The following is a 24,599-nucleotide window of genomic DNA, read 5'->3' on the forward strand; positions in this document are numbered from 1 at the left end:
AACAATGTGTTGAAAACACGTCGAATAAACTTTTATACAACCAAAACTTGCGCTGTCGTAGCTTTTATATAACATGTGTGTTGCTTGGGTGGGAGCGACAGCGAAATCGAAAGCAAAAACTGAGAAAGACGAAATTTATTGCATCAAGGTCTAAGTTGAAAAAAAAAACGCAATACTGCAAGTCGAATAGAAATCTTATTAAGCTCTTTAAAAGTGTTTTAAATTATCACCGTTTATACCGATACGACAGGATGAACATTGAATACTTTTTCAATTGAAAAAGCATTTGTACAGTAATGTGTGCAGCATAATTTTGGTTCAGCTATCATTACTATTATAAAGCAACACTTCAGCTTGCGTGCTTATTTGTGGCCTGGGATTGTTAAGTGAGTCGACACTCATCAAAATGAAATGATTTTGATCAGAAAAATAAAAAAAGTCCAAAAGTATAGGGTGGATAAACATTTTTTACATACTGTATTTCATTTTTATTGTGAAGGCTGGTGTGAAGTAAGTTTTTCACTGAGTTCTGTATTTTTTCATCTTTTTACTGAGTTCTCAACAGCGGATTTAAATCGGTACACTCGGTAATCAATATTTACCGTTCATTTGTAATTTTTAACAGTTCATTTGCAGAACTCGTTAACGCATTTACAGAGTATTCAGTAAAAGGGATAACCGAGCGTACCGAGCCAAATCTGCTGTTGCGAACTCAGTAAAAAGTTGGGGTAAATACCGAGCTGATCTTAGTGTGTAGCTTAAAAATCTAATCATCGGCTGTTCGAGTCCGTATAAAGTTGATCTTCAATATTAACTTCTTTTCTCGATCAGCCTAGATAGCTGTGTAGTGTCGGTAGCGATTGTCTCAATTGGCTAAGAATAACACTACGGACCGCCTGTTCCGGTGGTAAGAATCCACCAACAGGTGACCCCTAATTCATAGTGTGATGCGGCTTCATGCTTACCGTGCCTAGGAATGAATGGCTAGGGGGGTCTAATAAAAACCTAACCGCTAACGGAGCCTGTGGAGTACCAGGGCGCCCTCCACAGTATGTAGCCCTTACTGCGCTAACCGGAGCAATGGTGCAGTGGACCTTGTGTTTCTCCGAGACAATCAGCTGCCCTTCTTTAGTCTCACTTGAGGCTAAATAAGGGCGGGATTATGAAGATGTTGTTAATTAGTTTAAATTTTCACCTATATGGTTTCGCATTATGTGATTTACACAGTGTATTCTGTGTATCCTCGCCTTTGGCGTTTTCCAATCGATACCGATTTGGTTTTATTGTTGCTGTTCTTTGTTGTGCTGTTGTTGCGAAGAGTTTAATCTTACCTAGTTTGGGTAGTGGCTACGGTTAAGATAGCTCAGATCAATCTTCAGCATAAAAGAACAGCAACGATCAATCTTTGCAGACTTATGCAAAATGGTACAGCCCAAGTGGCCTTGGTACAAGAACCTTACTTTCGTAAGGGAAATTTCTATCTAGGAAACCTTGTGAACCCGGTGTTTGCCACTTTCAGTAAACATGAAATGGCAAACTCGCGTGTCATGCCTCGAGCCTGTGTGCTTGTCAACAACGCAATAGTTGCTACACTCACCTCTGAACTAACCACCAGAGATGTATGTGCTATCACAATTGATGTATCTGTTGGAAACCTCAACAGGAAATACGTCTATTGTTCTGTGTATTTACCGCATGATGAACCATCCCCTACGGATGCTTTCAAACAAGTCATCGCATACTGCACTTCAAAAGGCCTTCCGCTAATTGTTGGCAGTGATGCTAATGCTCGCCATATCATCTGGGGCAGCTCAGACATTAACTTGAGAGGCTCCAGTTTGATGGAGTACTTAAGTAGTACAGATCTTGCATTACTTAACATAGGCAACCGCCCAACCTTCATGGTATCTGCTAGAGAGGAAGTGTTAGACATAACGCTTTGCTCTAGCAGAATTAGTCACGAGCTGACCAATTGGCATGTGTCAGATGAAGAATCTTTATCTGACCATCGCTGTATCTTTTTTGAACATTTAAATGTTACTTCGCAAACATTGCGTTTCTGGAATCCTCGGTCAACAAACTGGGATCTTTATACTGATTTGGTTGCAGCCAAATTTCATGGATATTCACCATCCATTGACACTCCAAGTGATTTAGATGATGCCGTTGATACTACAACGTCCTTCATCATGGAAGCTTTTGAAGAAGCATGCCCTCTACGGTCTGTGAAGATCACAAGAGGAACCCCTTGGTGGAACTCTGATCTGGCAAAACTCAGGAAACAATGTAGAAAGAGTTGGAACAGACGACGTTCGGCTGGTTCGGAGGCTTTCAGGTCGGCTCGCAAGGCCTACAGGAAAGCTCTCCGGTCTGCTGAACGATCCGGCTGGAAAAACCTTTGTACAAATGTTTCCAGCTTGAGTGAAGTCAGTCGGTTAAACAAAATCCTTGCGAAATCTAAGGATTTCCGGGTGGACGAACTTCGTTTGCCAAATGGCGATCTGACTTCCTCTGATGAGGAAGTTCTGGAATGCTTATTCAGCACACACTTCCCTGGATGTGTGGATATTACATCTTCGGATGATCCTGATGTCTTTTCTTGTAGTTATGATTCTTTAGCTTCGGCTCGGAGTATTGTAACTATAGAATCGATTGAGTGGGCTCTTAATAGCTTTGCTCCTTTCAAATCTCCTGGGGCAGATGGGATTTGTCCTATTTTGCTTCAGAAGGGATTTGATTATTTCAAACATGTTTTGAAAAAAACTACTTGTTTGCAGTTTTGCTACAGGGTATATTCCCAAATCCTGGAGGGATATTACTGTAAAGTTTATTCCGAAAGTGGGTCGTGCGTCGTATGAAGAAGCAAAGAGTTTCAGACCTATCAGTTTGACCTCTTTTCTTCTGAAATGCTTAGAACGCATTGTGGATCATCACATCCGTCATGTTCATCTGGCCAACGTGCCTCTTCATGTGAACCAACATGCCTACCAATCTGGAAAGTCCACTGTGACTCTTTTACACAAGGTTGTTTACGATATCGAGAAAGCATTCGCTCAAAAGCAATCTTGTTTGGGTGTTTTCTTAGATATCGAGGGTGCCTTTGACAACGTGCCTTTCGATGCCATATTGGAAGCCGCACGGAGTCATGGTATATCTCCAATGATTTCCAATTGGATTCACCAAATGCTCAAAAACCGATATCTCTTCTCGACATTGCGTCTAGCAGGGATTAGGAAATTGAGTGTTTGTGGATGCCCCCAAGGGGGAGTCTTATCACCGCTTTTGTGGAATCTCGTAGCAGATACGCTATTGAGGCAACTCAATAATAGCGGTTTTCCTACTTATGGTTTTGCCGACGACTACCTAACATTGTTAGTTGGTATGTGCATCAGCACCCTTTTCGACCTGATGCAAAACGCCCTTCAGGTAGTCGAGGGTTGGTGTCGCCAATATGGCCTTTCGGTTAATCCGAGTAAAACATCTATTGTTCTTTTAACGGAAAGGCGAAACCGTAATGGCGTTCGACCTTTGCGTCTCTTTGATTCTGAAATCGATGTGACTGAACAGGTAAAGTACGTTGGAGTCATTCTTGATTCCAAGCTTTCCTGGACACCTCACATTGAGTTCAGAATCAAGAAAGCTTGTATGGCCTTCGGGCAATGCCGGCGTACTTTTGGTACAACTTGGGGTCTAAAACCCAAGTATATCAAATGGATTTACACAACTGTGGTTCGGCCAATATTGGCTTATGGATGTCTTGTGTGGTGGCAAAAGGGCGAAGTGAGAACGGTCCAATCAAAATTAGGCCATCTCCAAAGGATGTGCTTAATGGCGATGTCTGGAGCGTTCTCTTCAACTCCCACGGCAGCGCTCGAAGTTCTCTTTGACGTTGCCCCACTACACATTCATCTCAAACAAGAAGCACTTTCTTGCACTTACCGTCTACGGGTACTCGGTCTACTAGAGGAAACTCCTGTGAACCGCACATTAACACACACCTCGTTGTTTTCACTTTTGGTGAATTGGGACAAAATTGTTCTTGCTCCAAGTGATCTTACAATTGCTTGTAATTTTCCGTATAGGACATTTTCTACGAAATTCCCTTCCCGGGAAGAGTGGACATCTGGATATTTGGAAAGAAGTATTTCAGACGGCATCGTATGTTACACTGATGGCTCCCTTCTCGAAGGACGAGCAGGTGCTGGTGTTTATTCTCGTGAGCTAAGGCTGTATCAGTCTTACTCACTTGGTAGACACTGCACCGTTTTTCAGGCCGAAATCTTTGCTCTTATGTGCGGAGTGCAATCAGCACTTCAGCAGCACGTAATGGGCAAAGTAATATACTTCTGTTCAGATAGCCAGGCTGCTATTAAAGCACTTGCTTCGGCCAACTCCAGGTCGAAGATAGTTATCGCTTGTCGAACTCAAATCGAGGAGCTGAATTCAGCAAACGCTGTTCACCTTTTATGGGTACCTGGTCATTCTTCCATCGCTGGAAATGAATTGGCTGATGAGTTAGCTCGCTCTGGAGCATCACATAACTTCATTGGCCCTGAGCCAGCTATTCCGATATCGAAGTGTTGGATTAAGCTTCAGATTCACACCTGGGCTGTCACTCAACACAGACAATATTGGAATAGTTTGGAGTCATGTCGTCAAACCAAATTGTATAGTGCTGAGCCATCTCTACGGGTGGCGAAGTATCTAACTAATCTGTTTAAGCAGAATTGCAGCATGTTGGTCAAAGCATTGACTGGCCACTGCCGTCTCAGCTATCACATGGCGAATATTCAGCAAGCTGATTCATTTGCCTGTGATAGCTGTGAATCCGATTATTGAACTTCATATCATTTGATATGTAACTGTCCAGCTTTCGCGCAACTGCGTTTCCGAGTATTCGGTAAACACTTATTAAGTGAAACTGACTTTAGAAACCTGAATCTTCAGGATATTCTGTTGTTCTTAACCCGCTGTGGTAAAGAGCTATAGGCTCTCTTTCGCTTTATGCGTTATTACAGTGCCCTTTTCAGGGCGCTGTTTGAACCCATTGTGGTACGCTTGTGCGTTAGTACCCTCTTCCAGGGTATTTTTCCTATTTCCCTACCTGTCCCCATCCAAATCCTTTTTCCTTCCTTTTCCCTCAGGTAGATGATGAAATAGGCTGTTATTTTGGCGATGGCACAAATGTTTCAAATGGAGGATAACGTGCCTCTGGAGCCGGCCTTCTGATACCTGATACCTGATAGTGTGTAGCTTAAAAATCTAAATTAGGGTAACCTGGGGTAATACGCACTCCCGGGGCAAAACGCCATCACGCGGTTTCATAATATATGTGAAGTTTTCTTCAGATACAAGCAAACTAAACCTTAAATTGAGGCAGTCAAACCCAAGAACGACTAGAATATTCGAATGAAAAGCGTGGAAAATGATTATTTTCCACATTGGCAAAGATTAGCAAATTTGTAGTGCACGAAATTTAAGCAATTGCGCGCTGATTATATGGAATCAACACATTAACTATCATCCGCATCCTTCATCATCAACTGCTGCCGTAAATAGCCCTTTGGTATTTTGTTAGAATTCATAGTGGGAAATATCAGAGGCTGTTTTGCCCCAACAATTTTTCAGCTCCTAAACCGTAACACTTTTATAATTGTTTATATGATTAGGTCAATTTGTCTTATTGATCTTAGTCAAATTAAAAAACTATCTTCTAAAACGCAAGATATCCATAAATACATCTTAGTCTTTGTTATTTCAGGCCAAACATATCTAAAGGTCGGTAAAAGGTTATTGCAACCATAACAAATTGCAAATGCTCCACAGAAAATCAAAAAGCGCTCCATAAAGAATGAACATATGTTCCATGAAAATGTGCAATGTTACCCATAAATAATTGAAAACGTTCCATACTTTATAATAAATGTATCGGTATAACATAAAATTTTCTCATAGAAAGTGAAATTTTGCACCAATAAATAATACTGATATGCTCCATAATAAAATACAAATGCTCCATAGCAAAATGCAAATGCTCCATAATGGCTAGTTTCTGTAGGATTTCTTAATTGAAAATAACCAACAACTAGATATAATATTTCTTTTCCATTTCAATGCATTTATTTTTTCCGCCATTGAAAATCACGATCTTCACTCTATTACATCATTCTCAAAACTGACTCGTCTATTCAACCAGCTCAGTCATTCATCCCAATCATTTTTCTCTTTCTTCCTTCCATTCTCCTTTTTTACGGTCTGTTTCTGTCTCTCTCTGTTGACAACCAGTGCTCCGGCACAGAGTAGGATTTCAGGAGCTCACCTTTCGTCAATCGCAAGCACTCTTGTATGATTTCGGTGTGCATGCAGTTTTTTCAATGGATGCACTGATCTAAATTATTATTTCGAAATCGAAATCTTTCTAATTTAATTATGTCTCACTACCTACTTCTACAGTTTCCACCTGGTAAGTACTGTGTAAAAGGATAGGACAAGTAATGGTCAAGTAAAACTTTTGCAATCAAAATTTCTTTAGCGTTCGCAGTTGAAAGTAATTCGCAGCCAAAAAGATTTGCCAACAGATGGCACTAACATGCGATGCTGTCAGTCAGGTTGTTAATTTTCCGTACGGAATAATATGTCGATGTATTATTCCGTGAGTAAAAGTGACATTTCTCTTTCGTTTTTGTTTCTTCTTTCGCACCAAACACATCAGTGTGCATTAAGCTGTTGGTACACAGGGGCCTTAGGCTTAAAGTACACAGGGTTAAAGATTTGGCAAGGAAATTACTCAAGATCAGTGTACGCAGAATATGCCACCGCAAGCGAAAAATAGGCAACAAAGAAGGCACAGCAACAACGCTTTGTTTTTTCGTTAGCAGATAATGGCAAAATCGCTCCCGAGTTTGTTCACAACAAAAACGGTAGGAATATTTGTCTCGTTCTATTCACATCGTGATTTTCGCATTATTTTACAACTGAAACTCAACTCTGAGGTTTGCAAGAGTCTTATTTCGTCCAAATGCTTATGAATTCGATAATGTGGGTCGAAAATTTCAGCAGAAAAGCCAGAATATCAGCACACGCACGGCAAGCGATGTTTGTTTTATTGCTCTCATCGCCTGACATGCGTTTGTTGCGGAGCGCCTTTGTTACCAACATGCACCGCTTAGGACAAAGCGTTTGTTTTTCGGCGTGATCCGTTTTTCGGATTCAAAACATATGTTTGAAGTGCAACGGAATGCGGAAGCACTGTGGTATGTACTCAAAAAAATTCCGCAACTCTGCCGCTGCGGCAAAACGCAATGAGCGTGGATTATCCTGCGGTTAATTTCAAAACAACTTCAGTTTGGTGAATAAGTTTGTTTCCTGGAAGAAAGTAATTATGTGAGAATCTGCAGCATTGCTCTTGCTCTGTCTCGCTCTGTCGGTGGTAATTGTGGGACGATCTTGGGTACGATAATGGGGTTATAGAGAGAAAGTTAGTGCAGTAAAAATCAAAAGATTTTAAGAACGAACTACCTGGTCAATCCATGAGATATAAAGAAGTTAATACGGAAGGAAATTCCAAGAATTCCATTCTCTTAAAGAAAGTTATGATATTATAGGAGGTCGGGTATTGTCCGAGATTCTGCAGGAAGCGGGAAATACTATTTAAAAAAAACTAATAATTCGACAAAGCTCCTCAAGTTCCCTGTCGAATTAAATTATGAGAAAAAACTATTTATGGAAGATTTTCAATTTTTCATGGAACAATTCATGTTTTCTATTATAAGTATTATCCCAAGCAACACACATGTTATATATTAGTTACGACAGCGCAGGTTTTGGTTGTATGGTTTGTTTGACGTTATTCCAACACAATGTTAGAATTACGTAAAATTAACTTCTATACAACTAAAACTTGCGCTGTCGTAACTCTTATATGACATGTGTGTTGCTTGGGATAATACTTATGGAGAATTCTTTTATTTTTTATGGTGCAATTTAATTTTTCTATGGAGCATAATTCAATTTTCTATGGGTACAATTTTAATTATTTATGGAGCATTTGCATTTTTCTATGGAGCATTTGTATTTTATTATGGAGCATTTCAGTATTATTTATTGGTGCAAAATTTCACTTTCAATGAGAAAATTTTATGTTTTACCGGTACATTTTTCATAAAGCATGGAACATTTTCAATTAATTATGGGTACCATTGCACATTTTCATGATACATGTGTCCGTTATTTATGGAGCGCTTTTTGATTTTCTATGGAGCGTTTCTATTTTTTATGGGTGCAATAAATAGGCTGCCCTAAAGGACCTATCTGCAGAAGAGAAGCTCTCTTTGGTTTCCCTCTCTTTCGTTAATATCTCAGCTGTTTATTTGAATTATGATTGTCTCCTTGCATAGAACGATCGTCAAAACAATCGTCTTTTAATTTGTACTGCAGAAGAAGTTGAAAAGTGTACCATTACATCGCAATAATTGAAAGAGAAAGTTAACAAAGAGAGCCTCTCAAATGCAGATAGGACCTATTGAAATGTTTGGCCTTATTTGGCCACGTTTGCTTAGGGGTTGCATATTACCCCAACTTCCCCTACATCAGAAGTAAAAAATCGAATCAAAAAGGAAAAGTTAAATTATTTCTATTTTTTTAGTTACGATTAGCACATTTTACGTTGCTAAATCAAGGAATCATTTTGTAGGGATATTTATGAGAAATCAAACTCCCGCAGATACATGGTGGCACCGTGTTATAGCAGACGTGAGTGTACTACACGGTCAGAAAATTCACTCATTTTGGAGTTAAAGTGGGACAACACAAAATTGAGTAAATTTTATTTCCTGCGGTAGCGCTGGCCCAAGTGCGAAAATCTCATCAGTGTAAGTTGTATAATATTCTTGCTGATGTGAAGAATATTATACAGCTTAAATTGGTTGGATTTTTGCACTTGGGCCAGCGCTATCAATGGAAATGCAATTTACTCATTTTTTGAGCTGTTCCAGTTTAGCTCAGTTTTGTTTGAATCTTACTCATTTTAGAGTAACTTTTTCTTAGCGTGTAAAAAGCGGTAATTTTAGATATAGGTGTTCAATGGGGCACCAATCAGAATGGTATGTTCGTTCTTCATTTCATTTTTTTGGTGAGTTTTTAATCTAGTTCATTTATTTGAGGCTCAATCGTTGATCTCTTCTTCTGCGTGGCTAAACTCATCAAATATATTACTGTGCGCCAGAGATTGTTTATGGTCTCCACGACGACGACGAACACGACGAAAGTTTAATGAGGCTGTAAATTGAATCGACCCGAAGCCGTACAGATAACAGTGACCGATGCGCGATGGACCAAACGCTCCGACGACGGTCGGTTGTCGGGAGCTTTGATGATAAGATGGGAAGTGGTTGGAAGCTGACACAAGGGTTCAGCACAAATTGATTTGTAGCTTCATACAGTAACTGATGTGACACCGACGACGGACAAATTGTCAGATAACGAGTAGGTAATATTTGAATAATAATTGATTACTACTTGTGTGTGGGTGTGTAATAGCCCCAAAGCAAGCGGTTCTATGGTGTAATGGTTAGCACTTTGGACTCTGAATCCAACGATCCGAGTTCAAATCTCGGTAGAACCTGGTCGACTTTTTTTTTACTTCACCATCTACAATCTACAGATTGAAACGAGTCGTGTAGCAGAAGTAGATTAGAGTTGCTTCCCGTTTTGTGCAGTTTCATTTCGAACTTGATAGGTGCGTTTGGTGACATATGGCTAAATAAGTATAAAGTGCAAGGCAATAAACTGCAGGTGTAGTGTAGTGTAGTGTGTGTAGTCTAGAGCTGCATTTTTACCGCATTTCGCCGGCAATGGATGGATGTGCTTATGGGAAATACAAATGTGGATGACTTGCTCGTTTTCAAACTCACTAAAATCCTCAATGCAGAAAAGCAAAATAAAAATAGTAAATAAGTTTTGATTGATTTGTTATATCAATATCTTTGTCAACAGAGGGTTGTTCCCCGTGTGCAACTGAAGCAGCATGTAGTTTAGTGTGATCCACGATGGCGGTATCGTTCAACGGGAAGAAACCGCTCTTTCTTCGGTTCGGCCACGTAGTCGTCGTCGGTTCGATTTGTGATTCGCTGTGGCGCGATGCCAATCAATGACAAGACTGCCGCACATAACTACTGGACACTTAGATGGATATTTATCGGTGAGCTCGTTCCATTTTATTAAAATTATCAACATTATAGGATATAGAACATAGTAAACAATATTTTTCGTATATTCATCCACCACATTCTGAAAGATTCATCACGTCCAGTGACGGCCCAAGTTCCCGCGTCACTTTATAGTTCTTTATCATGTTCTTTATCTTCGGTGTCGACATGTGTAAAGACGCGAGCGGCGCCGTTATTGACTAAATATAACTTGTAATTCGCAAAGATGCACATTGATAGGCAACAGTAAGCTCCTCCTTGTTCCGTTTGCTTGCGCATTTTCGATTGTTCTGCTCAATCACTCAACTACAAATCAGTGGCGTAGCTAGGAATTTGGGGGCCCGGGGCGGAAACAAATTGGTAGGCCCTTATGAAAATTACATTATATGTACATATTTTACAATGATAAATCTATTGAGTTGTCCAAAAAATGTCTCACGAAACCTAATGCAAGCCTATCCATATCCCTTTCGTGACGGAGCGCAAAAAAGTGAAATCTCCATACAAATGGCTCAACTTTGGTTCTCCAGAACTCTTAGATTTCCCAACAAACCAACAACTATTTTTCCTCATTTGAAAGAACTACTCTTTATCTTTCGATTTCTAGCTTTGACTACCTATATAAATCGGAAATAAAAAAATATGCGATAGATAAATCTTTTTCATGTTTTACGGTTTTTGGAAACTTTTTGTTTACCTTGTTGTGGTAAATCCCACAGGCAACGTAAACAAAAGTTTATTTACACACATACAAGTACAAATAATGGCTGATTTATGGAAACAGTTTACATCACTTTGTAACGCTCTACTTACAAACTGCGGACTGAGCGTTACATTGCTTAGTCCCTGAAAATGCGGAACGAAATATTTCTTTTATAACCTGCAAACGACTTATGCGCCACTCCCTAAAGGAGGTCGTTGGCGGAAGATTTTTCAGGGATGCCTGGCCTGAAACTCCCAATCTGCGGGCGAGTCTGTCGAAACTATTTCAAACCAATTCAGGAACGTACGAAATCAAAATTCACTCAAAATCACATTAAAAACTTTTATTTTCATTAATAACTACGCAAATTACTTCGGTGGGAGTGCCAAATCCACCTTGCAATTTAAAATTCTATTTATTCGACCGCGAGTTTTAATACATTAGCAATTCAATTGAGTTTAATAGTTCATTCGAGATCTAGACCCGGGGTTCTCTAATACAATTGGTTCCTAATTCAAATTGAGCTCAATTTCTTATTCTATAGTGATCACTGACCTGATTAGACCCTTTTCACCTGTTCGGCTACACAGCTCCTCGACGACGAGACGGGGCGACGAATTCCGCACCTATTTGTGTGGTTATGTTCTCGCTCCACACATACTCTCCCTCGCGCGTGGCGCGTACGCGACTCGCTCACTCTCTCGGCTTGACGAAGAGAGGTTAGAATCGTTCGGCGCCTAATCGGATTTCGGTAGAACAGATTTTCCGACGGGTGGTGGGTGGTTGCTCACAGCTCACGGATTGGAAGCGTTTCCGTGTCCTTGGAGTGCGGTTGTATTGCTGGTTGCATAAAACACCACGAATTCACCACTTACTAAGCGCGAACTGCTGGAATTTACAATCCGATCCGAGTTCGGAGGACTTTCCGATCCAGCACCAGCTCCCACGTTAATGGGAATCTATTAACGTGAATATGGGTCTCAATAAAGCGACTTATTTGAACTTTCTCATTGCTGTTCTTACCTGGGCTTTTCTTAACCGTTGCTTATTTCATTCCACAAAATATGCTAGGCTTTTTATTAATTCTAGTCTTCAATTAATCCCTAAATGCGTTTAAGATTAATTTAATTACAAATGCTACTATTCGTTTTGATGGCACTTACTTTTCTTTGCTAGTTCAACTTTAACTATTAAACCAATTGAACACGTGTTGAAATATTTGGAAAAATTCACTTTTCTTAAAAAACGATCCGAGCTATTCAAGCACTCCAACTAAAGTGATTTGAATAAGATGGCTACTCTTTTGTAGTCCCAAGACTTTAGAGTAGACATTCAAATGTATTTGCGCCGTAAATTAACGAAACCTAATCGTTATCCGCAGTGTCCTTGAGCGAACCAATTGCATCATTTTGCGTCGTGGAAATTTAATATAATTTCGTTACTCTCGCCTACACATTCAAGTTCCACATTCGAGCAGATTTGGATTGGATAATGTTGGTAGGGTTTCGAGTAGCTTAAGCCATTTGCAGTATAACGATAGGCGATTGATTTATAATAGTCAAAGGGTAAATGGTTGTAAAGTAAACGTTACATTCGACCATGCTAAATTAATAAAAATTTTGAAATTTTTATTTCAAAATTTTTATTAGGTTTATAATTTACATAACTTTTCAATCAATATAATTTAATTCGGTTACTAAAATTCAATTTTATATATATGTTATTCAATTAATTATTATTATATTTTTCAAAGAGCTCAAAAAACATATTTTTACTATTATACTCTACTGGAAATTCATTCATGTATTGTAATTACTTTCTCAAAATAACTTTAAAAAATACGCAGTAAGATCAGCTCTTATTTACTTCCATTCAAATCTATCATTCCTTATTCTCATTCATGTCCCTTTCATTCAAATCTATACTTATTACTCCGTACTCCAACGGAAAAAATACCGTATTGATAACTCCGTATACTTACGGAAAACACTATTCGAACGTATTTGATCATAACTCCAGTTACTACTGGAAAACATCTTCGACCAACGAATTTATTTACTCACCACTCATTCATACACACATGCATACATGGTTATCGAATCGCGCCCTAAACTATCCAAAGTAAATGAAGCTGATTCTACAGCGCCTAAATCTATGCTACCCTATTCTAACCCATTCATCTATTCGAAACCAAACGCATTCACTTTCCGACAGGTGACCTTGAATGCGAGAGCGAAATTCTCTCCCACACTCTCTTGTATTTACGAACTGTCAAAGTTTGTTTATGTTAAACTAAGAATCGGTTGCAAAAATTTATAATCTACTAGTTTTTCTACAAAACTCGGTGAAAATTGGAGTAAATCGGAAAAATCTATTGCTGCTACGTGAACCAGGACTAGACGACAAATTGGATTTGATGGAGGATAATCATTTGGAGCTATTACTTGAGAAATCTACCAGTATAAACATCAATGTGAACCGGACTATTGATAAGGAAAGTGATTCGTTTTCGTACTTAATTTACTATCTATGCTAATCTGTGATTCTTAAACATATCCTAAGCTATTATTTACGGTACCCAACAACGAGTGGAAACAACTTGTGACGTCACTACGCTGCGGTATATTAGATTTATGTGCTAATTTCTTGAATCGTTTTAGGATCTAATCGACCCGTGCCAACGATGGGACGGAACTAGTTCGACATCTATCCAGAGTGGCTAAACCGATGCACCTCGACTGAGTATTTTCTTATTGGAATTTGTCAAATGACTTGTAAATTGCACTTCCCGGCAAGAGTGCAATCATAGCTATGGCAATAAACTTGTTTTTATCCCTTTTTCAAAAACGAACCATGGTACGTTCCCGGTATCCTTTTCCCTTCCATATCCTCGAGAACATATGTGTTTGATCCTACTTTTTTCTTGACCTGGACCTTGGTGAATTTATTTGCGAATTTTCCTACCCACACACTTAATTTGGAATACCGTGTTCGGTAAATTTTTGACGAAAATAGAACAGCTGTATACAGCTTTACTGCTTTGTTTACCTTTTGCACCAGGTTTTGACAGTTGGTGTACTGAGCCTCAGTAAAATCGATTACCGAAGCTACCGAAATAATTCTGCTGTTCTATTTTCGTCAAAAAAGTGCTGAACAGGAAATTCAGGATTGAGTGTGCAATTTTTCTCCTTTGATGATAAATTAACGTTTTTCTTATATACAATTTCTCCTACTTCGTATTCTTTTCTTGAATTCGCTCTTAGATTGTATGCTTTCGAGTACTTTTCATACGCTTTTATTATATTCTTGCGAGCTATTTCACAGAGCTCTTTTGATCGATCGCTGAGCTGGTTTGCATCCAGTGTTTCTTCATTTTCAAGTTCTCTCAAATACTCGTATTTGCTTCCTAAACTTATCATGTTTTTACTGAAATTTATAAAATATGGGCTAAATCCTGTGCTTTCGTGCACTGATGTACGAATAGCTTTCGCGATAACGTGAATTTCTTTATCCCAATCGCGATGGGACGAGCTTTCATTTAGGGCGCATCGAATGGCCGTTACGATTACTCGATTAACCCTTTCGGTTGGGTTCGGCGCTGGATGATAGACTGATAGATTCCAGTGGCTAACGCTGTATTTATCTAAAAGCTTTTTGAACTCGCGGGAAAGAAATACCGTCGCGTTGTCGCTTATACAAATTTGAGGTGCACCGAATAAAAGAAATACCATATTTTCTAAAAACGTGCAAACTGGGCCAGCTGTTGCACTACGCATGCACTGAATAAGAACAAATTTTGAGAAGAAGTCTGATATTACTAGTGCCCATACGTTCCCCTGTTTCGATCGTGGGTACGGACCTAGAAAATCTAGTGAAATCATTTGCCACGGTCTTGAGCATAATTTAGGCTTTCCACAAGGTGGTAAAGGATTAGAGTTATCTACTTTAGATTCTTTGCAAACCTTACATGATGAGCAAAAGTTTCTGGTGTCTGTGGACATTTTTGGCCAATAGTTGCGTTCCCTAACTCTAGCTAAAGTCTTGGTGAAACCAAGATGTGCTTCGTTGTGCACTTTTTTGATAATTTCTAGTCTCTCTGGTAGTGGAACAACATATTTCCACTTAAATGTAGCATCTTCCAACTGTGAGGTGTTTGATATGTATTTGTATAGCCTATCTTCTACCATTCGAAAATCTTTGAAATTTTCAGGATGTTTTGTTACTTGTTCTTTTAAAGCTGATGTATATTCGTCTGGTAATAGAGGATCAATGGCATTAACGATTCTCGAGAGTGCATCCGCGGTAACATTCTCCGAGCCTTTTTTATATTGCAAATCAATGTCGTATTTAGACAATTTTAGTGCCCAACGGGCTATTCGCGCGGATTTTGATTCGATCGACATAGTTTTGAGGAATGTTAAACTCATCGCATCCGTTTTCACCACGAACTTGGTACCTTCCACGAATTGTCTAAAATGCTCGATGCTCATTAAAACTCCTAAGCATTCGCGTTCCGTCGCGCTGTATTTTCGCTGCGTGCTTGATAATTTCTTCGAGTAGTACGCAATTATTCTACGTTCGCCGCTTTGATTCTGTATGAGCACTGCCCCTATGGCCTGATCAGAGCTATCGGTTTCTATTTCAAAAGGCAATGAAAAGTTTGGGTTAGAAAGAATGGGGGTCGATACTAAGGCTGATTTAAGCTGCTTGAAGGCATCGTCGGCTTCCTTAGTCCAAACGAATTTTTTCTTTCCTTTTTTCAGAAGGTCTGATATTTTTGCTGTTTTATCTGAGTAGTTGGGAATAAAACGTCTGTAGAACCCTGACAGACCTAACAACCTACGGACATCTTTTACGTTCTGTGGCTGCGGATAATCTAGCACCGGTTTAATTTTTGAACTATCAACGGAGAGACCGTATTCGGAGAGAATATATCCTAAATATTGTATTTGTTTTTGGCAAAATTTCGATTTGAGAACATTTATTGTTAGATTTGCTTCTCTCAAACGTTGTGCCACAATTTTAATAAGTTTGAGATGTTCTTCTAAGGAATTTGATACAATTACAATATCATCAAGATATACATATACAAACGGCTCTAGGTCGTGGCCTAGCACCTTTGTCATTAATCTTGACATAGTTGCCGGGGCATTACAAAGCCCAAAGGGCATTACTGTGAATCGGTATAATCCTCGACTAGTTCTAAATGCCGTTTTGTTTTTGGAACTGTTTTCTAACGGAACTTGGTAGTACGATTCTGAAAGATCAATTATACTGAAGAATTTCGACTTTTGTATACGTTGTAGTATGCCTACCATATCCGGAAATGGGAAATCGTCCCTTTTAGTACACGAATTCAACCTTCGGCTATCTAAGCAGATTCTCCATTTATTGTTTGGCTTTTTAATCGCAAGAATAGGGTTTAGAAAATCTACGGGGCCTTCGCATTCCTCGATCACTCCTAATCGCAGCATTCGCTGAATGTCCTGTTCAATTCCCTCTTCTTTTTGAAGTGACTGTCGATAAATTGGTAACTTTTTTGGTCGTGCATCGGGCAAAAGTTCTATTTTATGTTCGAGTACCTGCGTACGGCCTAGCCTATTATCTTCAGTTAATGGAAATTCTTGAATTGCCTCGAACAACATTTTTTTCTCTTCTGGGAGTAAGGAATGTTCAGTTTTTATATCTTCGGGTGTCTCAATCTTTCCCTCTGGAATTTCAATTGTTGGAATATTCAAACTTTCATCTTCAGTAATTTCTGAGTTGTCTTTCGTTTCTAGCATTGACTTTGGTGAAACTGAAAGTGAAAAGACGTCTGTGTTGTTTGCGAAATATTCCTCGGCAAAACCTATCTTTAGATTATCGATTCGTGGGTTATGATTACTTTCATTTTGATTCCTAGACAGCCTAAACCCAAACGCATGGAGGAAATCAACTCCAAGGATCAATTCTTTCGCTATTTCTGGTACAACTACCGTCGGTATAACATGAGTTATAGAATCTACAGTATAAGGGACATTTATATACCCTAAGCATTTGTAGAACGTTTTATCAGCCGTAGCAACTTTTAAATTTGATTCGAGAATTGCAAGATTCAATTTTTCGATTAATGGAATTGAACTAATGATCGATATGCCGGCACCTGTATCTACTAAGGCTTCTATTTCTGAATCGAGTATTTTTACAGTAAGGTGTGGACAACGCGAAGGAACAATATTGATTTGGAAAACTTGATTGAAGTATGAGAACGAGCCCTGTTCTGGAATCTCAGATAGAGGGGGTTCAAGAGATCGATTCCTATACCTCCGTCCCTTTACAAGTTTTTTGAACCCCGTGCAGAGGTGTTAAAAGGAGGATGTTGTTTGGGACAAGTGGATGTTGTCTTGCCCATCATACCACAAACGTGGCAAAAGATTGTCTTTTGTTGTGAGCAATCTTTCCAAAAGTGGCCATTATTTCGGCAGTTCCAACAGAAAAATTCAGTAGGTTCCTCTAAATTTTCTAGTTTGTTTTTCGTCTCAGTACTAGCCTGCATTTTTCCCAATCGTGTTTTCTGTAGGGCGTTAATTTCTTCATATTCAGAATCCGAATCGTATGCTTCTTCGATGTTGTGTACTTCAAGAGGTTTGTTTCTAGGCGTATACAGTGACCCTTCTAACGCGTCAAACTTGTAACACATGTTCGCAAGATCCTCAATGGACGCTATTTGGTGGAGAGCTAACCTTCCCTTGTAGGACATTTTCATGTTGTCTACGATTATGTCAAATTTTTCAGCCTCGCTCATTTTATTGATTAGTCTTTGAGCCAGAGATTCAATATCGGTCAAAAAGGCACTAAAGAGTTCATTCTGCTTTTGTTTTCGATTTCGCATTTCCTCTTTGATAAACCTATCGCGATTTGGATTATCGTACCGTAGGGTAAGGTAATACACCAGACTATCCCAATCTAAAAACTTGTCCACGTAGGTTGTGTACCATATGCTTGCATCTCCTGAAAATAACAAGTGGGCATGTTTTATGAGTTCATTTTTATCAATTCCGTATGACCTACACAGTATATCGATGTTTCTCAGAAACGACACTAATGGTACTGAGCTTGAATCACCATAAAACTTTGGCCACTTTTCAACTATGTTGCACGTTTGATACGGTTGTCTGCGCGTGTGAATTGAATCGTTGTTGAGATTGAAAGATCTATTTAGATTACGCAAAGGACTATTTGATGGCGGATTCATTGGCGAACCGGGATTCGGTTGGTAACCGTAATCTGTTGATCGAGGTAATTGCTGAAATTGATGGAAAGTCTCATCATTCAATCTGTAAGGATTTGCCATTTGCCTATTTTTCTGACGCACATTTCCAACCGGATTGAATGTGACCTGTTGTAAAAAGTTTTTCTTCACCGACTCTGGCATTTCTAAGTTGTTAGGTATAACCGATCTAAATTGCCTCTCTGCTACGGATTCAGAAATTTCCCTGTTATTTCTATCCTGAATTCCTACGGTTTTCAATCTTCTTGTTAAATCTTCAACTCCCGGGTTTCCTAGACCATGTTGCCTCATTTGTTCATTCAGTTTTTGCTGCACACAAGCTGCAACATAACTGTCAATCTCTGAGATATGTACGTATTCACGATTCAAATTGGGATCCTGTGGGGGAAGAGACACGTTTTGGGGTCTTTTTGTTTGCTGTGTGATCATATTTTGAAATTTTGACATGATCGGGTTTCTGTTTAACTGTGACTCAGGATTTCCAGTAAGATTCCTATTTGATTTTGGCCGTGTTCCAGTCTCACGATCAGGGTTATTAGCCACTTGGGGTTCCACACTCCTAACCGAGTCACTAGAGCTTTGTCCTCCTACCGCTCCCAACTCGAGCGAGTCCTCAAATGATTCTTCGTTCAAGCTAATATCGCGCCTAAAATAGATTCTGAGCATTTCGCATATGACCTCAAGCAGAATAACTTTGTTTCCTCTATCCACATCGTCAGTCTCTTTTGCACGGGCAACTCGTTCGAGGTAGTGATAAAGTCTTGATTCATATGCCGGTTCTGATCTGAGGTTGAGATTTATCTCCATCTGTTGTAGCATTTCTGGTACTATTTCGTATTCCTCGCTAACCGTACGAAAGCTCTCAATCTTGGTATTGTTCTTGATCTCACTTCGCATTCTAGCTCGCAACTCTCTTTTCTGAGCATCTATGGATCCTGTTACAGGAATTCCTCTAAGAACTAGTTCGTATGTTAACTCTTCGAATTCAAGGTCATCTAAATTAATTCTGAGATAATTATCCATGGTTCGTGTTAACAGTTATTATTTATGTACAATATTATAAAAAGTAAAAATGAAAATGATAAAAAAAATTCAAATGTAATTTCAACTCTCATTCATTCACTCAAACACAATTTAATCATACTACCAAATTATCGAATTCAATCCAAACTAAAACTAATCGTACTAACTTAATCACTCATTCACTCACTCGCATTTACTCAATTGTTCTTAAATAATACTATTCAAACTGATCTAACGCAAACTGAACTTTATATGATTTTGAGCTCAATCCAAAATTATTTAACTAAAGACCCATTAAAGTTGGGCGCCAAAATGTAACGCTCTTCTTACAAACTGCGGACTGAGCGTTACATTGCTTAGTCCCTGAAAATGCGGAACGAAATATTTCTTTTATAACCTGCAAACGACTTATGCGCCACTCCCTAAAGGAGGTCGTTGGCGGAAGATTTTTCAGGGATGCCCGGCCTGAAACTCCCAATCTGCGGGCGAGTCTGTCGAAACTATTTCAAACCAATTCAGGAACGTACGAAATCAAAATTCACTCAAAATCACATTAAAAACTTTTATTTTCATTAATAACTACGCAAATTACTTCGGTGGGAGTGCCAAATCCACCTTGCAATTTAAAATTCTATTTATTCGACCGCGAGTTTTAATACATTAGCAATTCAATTGAGTTTAATAGTTCATTCGAGATCTAGACCCGGGGTTCTCTAATACAATTGGTTCCTAATTCAAATTGAGCTCAATTTCTTATTCTATAGTGATCACTGACCTGATTAGACCCTTTTCACCTGTTCGGCTACACAGCTCCTCGACGACGAGACGGGGCGACGAATTCCGCACCTATTTGTGTGGTTATGTTCTCGCTCCACACATACTCTCCCTCGCGCGTGGCGCGTACGCGACTCGCTCACTCTCTCGGCTTGACGAAGAGAGGTTAGAATCGTTCGGCGCCTAATCGGATTTCGGTAGAACAGATTTTCCGACGGGTGGTGGGTGGTTGCTCACAGCTCACGGATTGGAAGCGTTTCCGTGTCCTTGGAGTGCGGTTGTATTGCTGGTTGCATAAAACACCACGAATTCACCACTTACTAAGCGCGAACTGCTGGAATTTACAATCCGATCCGAGTTCGGAGGACTTTCCGATCCAGCACCAGCTCCCACGTTAATGGGAATCTATTAACGTGAATATGGGTCTCAATAAAGCGACTTATTTGAACTTTCTCATTGCTGTTCTTACCTGGGCTTTTCTTAACCGTTGCTTATTTCATTCCACAAAATATGCTAGGCTTTTTATTAATTCTAGTCTTCAATTAATCCCTAAATGCGTTTAAGATTAATTTAATTACAAATGCTACTATTCGTTTTGATGGCACTTACTTTTCTTTGCTAGTTCAACTTTAACTATTAAACCAATTGAACACGTGTTGAAATATTTGGAAAAATTCACTTTTCTTAAAAAACGATCCGAGCTATTCAAGCACTCCAACTAAAGTGATTTGAATAAGATGGCTACTCTTTTGTAGTCCCAAGACTTTAGAGTAGACATTCAAATGTATTTGCGCCGTAAATTAACAAAACCTAATCGTTATCCGCAGTGTCCTTGAGCGAACCAATTGCATCATTTTGCGTCGTGGAAATTTAATATAATTTCGTTACTCTCGCCTACACATTCAAGTTCCACATTCGAGCAGATTTGGATTGGATAATGTTGGTAGGGTTTCGAGTAGCTTAAGCCATTTGCAGTATAACGATAGGCGATTGATTTATAATAGTCAAAGGGTAAATGGTTGTAAAGTAAACGTTACAACTTAAAACAAAGTCTAAACAGATGAAAAAAAATATGCAAACATGTTACTGCTCAACACCACAATTGTGTTGGTTCGCCACGAAAGGGATATACGTGAGAACAAAAGATGTTTACAAAGTTCTTACAGATAGATTAACACGGAAAATCTGAACACAAACCACTGCCACACAGGAATTTGGATTGGTCAATACATTTAACTGTCGAATGATTGCACTGTTGTATTTTCTACAAAACGTTCAAAAAATCTCGCTTTTTTTACTCAGCATCACTATAGCTGGCAGTGGTGACCAACATAAGGTTATCAATCTTATCTTATTTTCTGTATTCCTTTATGATTTTTTTTCGGGAGCGCAATATTTTTTTAACTAGAATTATGCCGAAAATATTTTTAACAATTTATTTAGGAATTGCACCAAATAATCCTTTATAAACCCTTTAGAAGATTGCTTTACTTTTTTCTTTAAGAAATCGTTCTTGAAGAATAATTTGTCTTCAAGAATCTTTCAAGTTGTAAATGCAAGGTTGTTATTCAGTATTCCTCTAAAAGCACTCCTTCAGGAATGTTATTATTATAAGCTTTATAAGCTTTCAGCCCTTGGTTCACCTCAGTCATTCAGGAATGTTTTCAAAAGTACTACGGAGTAATTCAAAAGATTCTTGCAAAGGCTTCATCAAGTATTTCTCGAAATATTAATTCAGGAATCTATCAATTATATCTCTGAGGATTCATCTAGAAGATCATCTAAATAATTCCTGGAAAAATCAAGAAAAAATACTACAAAAACATTACCAATGATTCATTCAGAACCAGATATTCTTCCAAGAAATTACATCGGGTTTCCGTCGGAGGAAGAGAAGCCCTTCTAGAATTACTTTAAACATTCTTCTCTTTCTTTCAGGGAATCTTCTAAATATTCCATTGGTGATTTTCCACGAAAGTCAAGTATTTCTCCATAGATTCTTCAAGTATTTCTCAATTATTCCGTCAAATAACTCTTTCAGATATTTCTCCAATAATTAAACTTGGAATTTCCTCAACATTCATAACTTATCTTGGCGTCCTTTTTAAGATGCCTTAAGAATTATTTCCTAGGATAACTTCAGAAATCCAACCAAAGCTACAAAAAAATCTGCAAGGATTCTTCAAGAAGTTTCTCTAAGGTTTTACTACGAGATTCATCCTAGAATTTCTCCAAGAAATTCCCAAATTAAATTTTTAGATGGACTTCTGTAGGAGTTCCGTAGGAATTCTTTCGAGAAATCCTTCTGGACTTCCTGTAACAAATTTTTCAATATCCATCAACTATAGGAATTTTCTCGAGAATTCCTTCAAGAATTTTTGCTAGTATTCCTCTGGGCACTTTTCAAAACAATTCAATGCCGATTTTTGATAAGACTCCTTCATAATTCTTCCAAATAACCTTTCGAAAAATCATTCTAAGTTTCCATGACGCATCTCGGTCAAGAATTTCTCCAGAATTTAGGATTGATTCCTCCAGAATTATTACGTTACTTTTTATGTAATTATGTGAGCACTTCTAACAAATATACAAAAAAGAAAGAAACAGAATAAAAGCCCTTCATTCCTTTGTTTTGAGGGGATGAAAATTATATGCTTAAATGGTAAAGTAACAGATACCCTATCTTATCAAAACAAATAATTTCTCCAGAAGTTTCTCCAAGGATTCCTGCTAAGACTATTTTTCCACTTTCTACAGGAATACTTTAAGAATGTCTAGAAGCATCATTCTAGTGATTAATGCAAGAATAGGAATTCATAGAGGATATCCATCGGGAATTTTTCAGGAATCGATTCAAGAATTCATACAAGTATTTTTTCAAGGATTTCTTAAATATTTCTGTTGGAAATTATCACAAGATTCTGTCAGATTTTCCTTGATTATTTTTTTCATAACATCTCCAAAGCTTCTACCAAAGATTACTTTTGGCATTTTTCCAGGAATCGATTTAGGATTTCTCCTGAGGTTACTAAAAATTCTAAAGGAATTTCTTCAAAGAAGCCTTTAGAAATTGCTCCCAAACTTCGTTCAGGAATTTTTACAGAGATTTCTTTAGTAGTTTATCCAATAAATTCTCTTGCGATTTCTGCGAAGATTCGATCAGATTTTATTCAAGTAATCTCTCAGAATTTCTTCAATTGATTTCATTCATTCATTCTTAAACTGATTTTCCCTGGTATTTTACAAATAATTTTGTACAAGAAATCTTTTGGGATCCTTTCATGCAAGGATTTCTTTATGTATTTATTTAATTACTCCTGCAAGAGTTTTCCGGAGATTCTTACACAAATTCGACCAAGAAATTCTATAGGCGTTCCTCCAGAGGATGCATTGAGTGTTTTTGCTAGATTTTTTTTTAGAAATTCCTCTAATAAGCCTTTTTAAGGATTTATTAATTCCTCCAATGAATACTTTAGAAACTCAAATTAAAAAATATAAAAATATAAGAATTTTTTTAATTCTCACGGAAATTCCTCCAAGAAATTCTATTGGAATTTCTTCATACATTTTTAGGAAATTGTTTGTGATCTCTTCTGGTAATCAATTTTTTTTTGGAAATTCTTTTGGTAATTCTCTTGAGATTTTCTCGGTCGTTCCGTTGTAAATCCTTGTTTTTTTTTTAATTTGCAAAAGTGTATCTCATAGAACTTCAAAAGTAATAACAAATGGAATTCCATGAATAATTATCAGAAGTAATTTGCAGAGGAATTACCATAGAAGCTTTTAAAAGTTGTCACTAAAATTTACAAACGAATTGACCAATTAATTTTCAAAGTACCTGTCGAATGAATGTCGACTATTGAACTATTGAAAGAATTACAAAAGTAATTGGCAAACGGACTGCTGGTGAAACTTTAGAAGAGATTGTTAAAATCCCGTGATAAATATCTAAAGCAATTGCCCAAAGAATTTCAATAAGTTATGTCAAAGATATTTTCTTAAATAATAACCTACCTAATTCAACTTCGAATATTATTGACGAGTAAAATCCAAAAGAGTTTTCGAACCAGATTTCGAAGGAAGTGCCGAAATAGTTTTCAAAAACATTTGCAAAGAAAACCCCAAGAATGGGAATTTTTGGATCAAATCCAATCAAAGCATTTCCCAAGAATTTGTCAAAAATACTCCACCAAAAAATATTCCAAAATTTTTTTCAGGTAACTCACAGAAAATTTGCCGAATGAATTACCAGAAAAATGCCAAATGAATTACCCAATCATTGGCATAGAAGTTTCAACAAAAGTGTTGAAGTTATTTCGAAAGTAATTACCAGAGGTTTTCTCAAACGAATTTGAAAAAAAAATCAGTGAAAAGTTGCAGACGGAATTCCCAACGAAATTTCCGTGAAAATAAAAATCTGAAGCCAATTTTGTAGCATTACCGATAATTAGTTGAAGAAGTTTCCAAAGGAATTGCCTAACAATTAATCAAAAGAATCGCCAAAGAAAATTTTCAGAGCAATTGCCGAATGGATTTCCAAATTAATGTTTAAAGATATTCCTTAACGAATTTGAACAAGGGTTTCCGAATCAATTACTGAAAAAGATACAAAAAAAAATCCGAA

The 24,599-nt window shown here is 38.0% G+C and overlaps 2 protein-coding genes, 1 long non-coding RNA gene and 1 other non-coding gene across 4 annotated transcripts in view; 1 reads left to right on the plus strand and 3 right to left on the minus strand.

Moving 5' to 3' along the window:
* LOC109400406 (polypyrimidine tract-binding protein 2) overlaps positions 1-24,599 on the minus strand; it is a 1,522,650-nt gene that overhangs the window by 1,372,161 nt on the left and 125,890 nt on the right. The gene's annotated exons all lie outside the window — the stretch shown is intronic.
* Trnaq-cug (transfer RNA glutamine (anticodon CUG)) lies at positions 9,551-9,622 on the plus strand. The gene has a single exon. It is a non-coding gene; the product is annotated as a tRNA-Gln (tRNA).
* LOC115260654 (uncharacterized) lies at positions 11,492-13,478 on the minus strand. Its single transcript, XR_009996476.1, has 2 exons — positions 11,932-13,478; positions 11,492-11,867 (listed from the first exon to the last, which is right to left on the minus strand). It is a non-coding gene; the product is annotated as an uncharacterized LOC115260654 (long non-coding RNA).
* LOC115261968 (uncharacterized) lies at positions 17,049-21,011 on the minus strand. Its single transcript, XM_062848921.1, has 2 exons — positions 20,445-21,011; positions 17,049-20,380 (listed from the first exon to the last, which is right to left on the minus strand). Exon 2 carries the CDS (start codon positions 19,199-19,201, stop codon positions 17,222-17,224), a length of 1,980 nt encoding a protein of 659 aa, XP_062704905.1. The 5' UTR covers positions 19,202-20,380; positions 20,445-21,011; the 3' UTR covers positions 17,049-17,221.

The sequence above is a fragment of the Aedes albopictus genome, chromosome 1 (genome assembly GCF_035046485.1).
Source record: "Aedes albopictus strain Foshan chromosome 1, AalbF5, whole genome shotgun sequence".
Lineage (NCBI taxonomy): Eukaryota > Metazoa > Arthropoda > Insecta > Diptera > Culicidae > Aedes > Aedes albopictus.

Coding starts and splice junctions, on each gene's coding strand:
- LOC115261968 (XM_062848921.1), bottom strand. CDS start 19,201: ATGGATAATTATCTCAGAATTAATTTAGATGACCTTGAATTCGAAGAG.